Source organism: Folsomia candida, unplaced genomic scaffold (genome assembly GCF_002217175.1).
Source record: "Folsomia candida strain VU population unplaced genomic scaffold, ASM221717v1 Fcan01_Sc001, whole genome shotgun sequence".
NCBI lineage: Eukaryota > Metazoa > Arthropoda > Collembola > Entomobryomorpha > Isotomidae > Folsomia > Folsomia candida.
In genome coordinates this window covers 185,669-191,267 of record NW_019091193.1, presented here as the reverse complement: position 1 = coordinate 191,267, position 5,599 = coordinate 185,669, and the positions used below count along the sequence as shown (strand labels likewise).

Sequence of the window (5,599 nt, the reverse complement as noted above, 5' to 3'; positions counted from 1 at the left end):
GGAATTTCCGTGTAAAATTCACTTTTCGTCAAGTTGTGACGATATTTGTGACGAGCGCATGACCATCGGGTTGCCAGCGGGAGAGGTCGGCCGCTAAACGATCAGGTCGAACACAGAGAAGCGTGATTTCTTTGAAATGAAATTCTTTCAAATTTTGAAAATATCTTGAAATTTTGAAAAAAATTTGAGAAAATTTTGAAATTTTGAAATTTTTTCAAAATTTCAAGATGTTTTCAAAATTTGAAAGAATTTGAAATCTCTGAAGACGACGCTTCTCTGTGCTCGACCTGATCGTTTAGCGGCAGACCTCTGGCAGCCCGATGGTCATGCGCTCGTCACAAATATCGTCACAACTTGACGAAAAGTGAATCTTACACGGAAATTTCTTCAGTTTGTTTAATAAGTCATATGTTGCGGTCATTTTGGTATAGGTGTCGACCCTTAACTCGTTGGACACCTCGGTATGTTCCCTTGTTAGCTATCTTACTGACCCAACGTTTAATTCATTACTTATGTAGAGTTAAGCCTGAATGATGATAACATCATATAATATGCTATGTTTTTTCATAATCGACATTTAATTTGAACACTTAATTTAATCATGGAACTTGGATTCCACACAACGAAATTAGGTGAGATGGTACAATGTTCTTCTCATTAGATTGACCTACCAATTTTTGCGCGATAATTGTGCAAAGACGACCCACGTAATGTGCGGATGATAATGATAAAGTAGAATTGCTTGCCTTTTAATTAGCCCACTTTTAGTTTAGTAAGCCTGAATTGTCCAGAATTTTAGTTAGTTACGAGTTGAGTGTGAAGGTGTGAAGTAATTCTCTTCTCATTAAATAAATAATTCAATTCTGCATCGACGGGAATGTAAGAAGACTTATTGGGGTTATTTGTATCAAAATCCTAAGTTTCAGTTCAGTACATCAAATTCGCGTGTTAACATTATTTATTACCTTTCTTTAGTAATAATTATTATATGTAAAATTTTGAAAATTAGTATTTATTGCATCAGAGATATATTTGTGTGCATTCAATTATAAATGTAGTCCAGTAAGCTTAAGCCTCATAAGCATAAGTATTCTGGCCTTTTAGAAAATCCCATTTCCAAATTACATATGTTAGCCAAGTATTCAATATAGAGCTGATTAGATTACAATGCCATGGTTACGGATATGACTGCAGGCACCTTTGGGATAGTGTCTTTGGTAGCACTAAAGAATTAGTTATTTTAAATGCATGTCATTGCAAATGAATCGCTATCCAGCACAAATTTAAAATTGATATATTATTGATACATACATAATCCAAGCATTGCTCCTGAGTGTAGTGTGCATCCTTACACTAAATGTGTAAAAACAATTATTTAATATTTTATTCATACGTCATCATGAACGTATGAACTCACCTCATTAACAATCTGACGTTTGTAGCTTTGCAGAGTTCTTCTCTTAAGTGGACGTGTTCTCTCAGAATAAATGTTACCAAAATACTCTTCATTGTTACTAGAGTATGGGTAAGGTGAGCTGAAAAATACTAAATTCCATTCAACAATATAAAAAATGTGCGTGTTTTTAGCTTACCATCCGCCATAAATAATGAAGGGATATATCTGACGAGATTTTCGCTGAGATTCTCGCATTTGTTCAAAGCTACGAGATGTCCCTCTTTCCTGACAAATATGGAAATTTATTTGAATATTCGCTCCAATTATACTAACGTCTAATTAATGGGGGTTCATGACCAGTTAGGATGTTTGTATCTCAACATATTTTTCTAAAAATGTTTTGCAGTCTTAAACAACTCTGGAAAATGTTCAAGTTCTTAAATAATTTAAATTTTTTTCAGACCCAAAGACGTTGCGTACGGTGAGAGCTTTAATTGGTTTCAAATTTGCTAATGATTCGATGTGTATATTTCCCAGATTACTTACTGTGCGTGAATGATCCAATTTTGGCTGCAAAGAAATATCAGCCTTTGTATCAGGATTGTCGAGTAATGCCGTTTTTGCTAGATTCAATCTTCCCGTCTGGCTTTCAACAATTAGTGAGCTAAACGTCATCCCTGACAAGATGAGAAATCTGAAAAACTTTTAAAAAACATTTTTCCTGAAAATATGGAAACCAAGGTCTACCATGGTCACTATGACCGTACACCGTGCCTGTATCGACATGATGCCTTAAGTAGTAATTTGTGACAAGCCTGTAATAAATTTGTTACTTCGTGATTGCAGTTACTGCCTTTCATTAACAAATTATTTGTATGTATATGGCGGAAGAGGCACCGATTGATAATAAATACGTTACTACCGGACTATTGGATACATATACATATGTTTTAAAATAGTTGATTCACACTATGAAAATATCATGCTCAATATGCACAATAACTTGTACTATGCTTATGCATCAAGTACCGTGCACGTGAGATGATGGATGGATAAGAAGGGGGGCTGAGCTCCAATCTGGATAAGTTACTCCGGCGAAGTCTCGCTACATATTGTTCTCTTTATTTACTGTAGTGCTGAAGTTATTAGATTGAAACAAAGCAACAAACACTCGTATTATTCAATAAACCTTTACAAACGAATATAAAAAGGTAGCGTCAGAATGATCGAAATGTCCTTTAAAATGAGACCATCTTTGACAATTCTGTATTTTTGACTCTTGACCTCGTGCTCAAGATCGTGAGGTCAAAAATATTAATGTCCTCGAAATCCCAGTCAAATTTCCTTCAAAATGACACCCCATATGACAATTATACGGGTTAGGGGTAAATCGTCGTTGGATAACTCGAAGGCGGGTAGGGTGGTAGTTGGGCAAATCGTAGTAGGGTAACTCATGGGAGCGAAAAGTGTCGTAGTCGGACATTTTCGCCGAATCCGATTTTATGATCGGAAAAATTGAAACAGACGTTTCGGAGTTTTGTGTGAAAGTTCTCATATTCTTCTTTACAGATTACTTATGTAAGTATTTTCAAGTGAGCAACACTCATGGTAAGACCTCGGTAGAGTGCCAAAATTTCTGGCAACCCCCCAGCTCAACGGTACAAACTCAACTAAATCGGCGGCTATTAAATCTGGCTGAAAATTATCAGACGCTCGAATTGAATGACTTGGTTAAACGTGTTACATTTAAAGTGAGAAGTATTTAGGTATAGTTACGCATGGCGATAAAAGAAACAACGACGCTGTTGATAAGTCAAAGAAGAACTTACGAAGAAGAATCCTAATTTTGCAGAATCTTGTACATAATAATTCAATTTGATTGTAAATTTTAAAGCTACAGTGTCGGACAGATGTCTACGTCCACATAGTCGCGTCAATTTCATTTTCAAATTGTCACTGAACTACTGAACCAATTTTCATCATTGATATATCAAATTCTCACAAATTTAACGTAATTTCATAAAACATATGAGTTATTTCTGAAAATTCTGGGAAAACTGAGAATCATAGTGCAGAGCGAGAGAGGATGAAATTTGAGCGGACAAAAGTCTACGTCCACTTCACTTTAATTGTCAACAACAAAAATCTCTCCAATTTATAAAATCAGGTAACTTAATAAATCTATCAATAACATATGCCGCATTAATTTTTAAATAATTTTCTTCCAGAAAAATATGATGGCGTCGACACGCAAGGAAATTCCTATCGCTATTCGAGATCTTGTCATTCAGGACTGGAAGGGTGGACAAAAAGGGGGCTGTCGCAGAGACAAATATGGACCAAGTATAAATTAGCAAGGACAACCATCCAGACAATCATTAAGAACTTTAAAGCTAATGGTTCAGTCTAAAACAAGGTCAGAAGTGGTCGAAAACCGATTTTGGCTCACCGAGAAGTACGCCACGTGCTCAACAAAGTCAACGTTACACCCTCACTTAGTGCTCCAAAGCTATCTACCGAGATCAAGGAGATGTTCGACAAACAAGTTAGTCCTAGGACCATCCAAAGAACACTGAACAAGGGAAATTTGAAATCCCACAGAGCAGTCCGGAAGCCTCTTATTGTACCGAGGAATGCAACCAAACGAGTGAAGTTTGCCAGAGACCACATTTCCAAGCCACAAACATTCTGGGACATATTTTATGGACTGACGAGTCAAAGTTCAATGTCTGTGGGTCAGATGGGCGTCGTAGAGTGTGGAGGTATCCAAAAGAAGCTTTGAATCCAAAAAATCTCAACCCCACAGTTAAGCACGGCGGCGGGTCGGTAATGGTGTGGGGATGCATGGCTTCAAGTGGGGCAGGAAAAATGGAATTTGTTGACGGAATTATGGACCAATACAGGTACCAGGGAATACTTGACCGTAATATCCAGGAATCTGTTCGAAAACTTGGACTTGGACGACGATTTGTCTTCCAACAAGACAACGATCCGAAACACTCTGCCACGTACACCATGGAATACTTCAAGAAAAAAAAATTTCGAAGCTAGAATGGCCTCCCCAATCTCCAGACTTGAATCCCATTGAGCATCTGTGGGACCACATTGAAAGAGAAATAAGAAAACAATCTTTTTCAGGAATTCCGGGCCTTAAATCCAGAATTCGTGAAGTTTGGGAAACCATTTCTGAAGATGTGACCAAGAATTTGGTAAACTCTATGACTCGACGCCTTGAAGCCGTCCTTAAAGCGAACGGAGGCCCAACCAAATATTACAAATTAATTGTTATAACATTCCTTATAAATTACAGTTTTTTTTGTATGTTTTCTCTTACTGGACGTTGACTTTTGTCCATCCAATTGTTTTCATTTTGAATTAAAATACATCTCTGGCCTAAAATAAATTTTTTAGCGGAAAACTAATAATGTGCTATGAAATTACGTTAAATTTGTGAGAATTTGATATATCAATGATGAAAATTGGTTCAGTAGTTCAGTGACAATTTGAAAATGAAATTGACGCGACTATGTGGACGTAGACATCTGTCCGACACTGTAAAAGATAATTCCATATTTTCGACCAAATGTTCTTCTTCGACTTGTCCTCCACATTTACTTGTCCAACAACGAGTTGCTCTTCCTTCGACTTGTCCTCTACAAAATGTCCGACGACGATTTACCACCAACCCCAATTATACATCCTGTGACCTTTGACCTAGTCCTTAAGGTCACGAGGTCAAAAATTTTGACGCCATTGAATTCTTGGGGAAATTTCCTTTAAAATGACACCCCAAATGAAAATTAAAGCTTAATTTAATTTGGACCACACCCTGGCGCCGTTGGGTGTGGTTCGATTGACCAAATTTCCGAACTCGACCGAGAACTAAAAATTAGAAGCACAACGGCGAAAATGGGGTTTGACTCGTTCTGGAGATATCCTGCTTACGGAGGGACAGACAGACGGATGGACAAAACGATCACAATAAGTAGCTCACGCTACTTAATAATATAGCCACCAAAATGTAACAGTTTACCTTATTCCAGGCCATAATTTAATTTCGCAAGTACATAAAATGAGGATTTGCAAAGAAAATAAATTAAGTCGTACTTTGTCCCACGAAACGGAGGACGAGCTTTTTACTCGGACAGAAGTTGAGTAGACAATGAACGATTCAAACTTTCTGATCAACTTCCAATCATGTAC

At 37.2% G+C, this 5,599-nt stretch overlaps 1 protein-coding gene across 6 annotated transcripts; it reads right to left on the bottom strand.

Moving 5' to 3' along the window:
* Positions 1 to 940: 940 nt before the first annotated feature.
* On the bottom strand, positions 941 to 5,599 carry LOC110863497. 6 transcript variants are annotated; one of them, XM_035846667.1, is made up of 7 exons: positions 5,430 to 5,562; positions 2,426 to 2,532; positions 1,943 to 2,098; positions 1,593 to 1,681; positions 1,418 to 1,535; positions 1,312 to 1,353; positions 941 to 1,223 (listed from the first exon to the last, which is right to left on the bottom strand). In XM_035846667.1, exons 3-7 carry the CDS (start codon positions 2,069 to 2,071, stop codon positions 1,158 to 1,160), a joined length of 444 nt encoding a protein of 147 aa, XP_035702560.1. In that variant the 5' UTR covers positions 2,072 to 2,098; positions 2,426 to 2,532; positions 5,430 to 5,562; the 3' UTR covers positions 941 to 1,157. The 6 variants fall into 6 exon arrangements, 5 of the variants coding, with proteins under 5 accessions (XP_035702560.1, XP_021968520.1, XP_021968518.1 ...); XR_004833714.1 differs by lacking the exon at positions 2,426 to 2,532 and having other exon boundaries at positions 1,418 to 1,545; positions 5,430 to 5,582; XM_022112828.2 differs by lacking the exon at positions 2,426 to 2,532 and having other exon boundaries at positions 5,504 to 5,599.

What these genes read in the sequence shown, in the direction of transcription:
- LOC110863497 (XM_022112826.2), bottom strand. An exon ending in AATTGGATCATTCACGCACA is followed by an intron (nt 1,682 to 1,942) that starts GTAAGTAATCTG and finishes CATATTTGTCAG; the next exon opens with GAAAGAGGGACATCTCGTAG. An exon ending in AGGAGCAATGCTTGGATTAT is followed by an intron (nt 1,224 to 1,311) that starts GTATGTATCAAT and finishes CTAATTCTTTAG; the next exon opens with TGCTACCAAAGACACTATCC.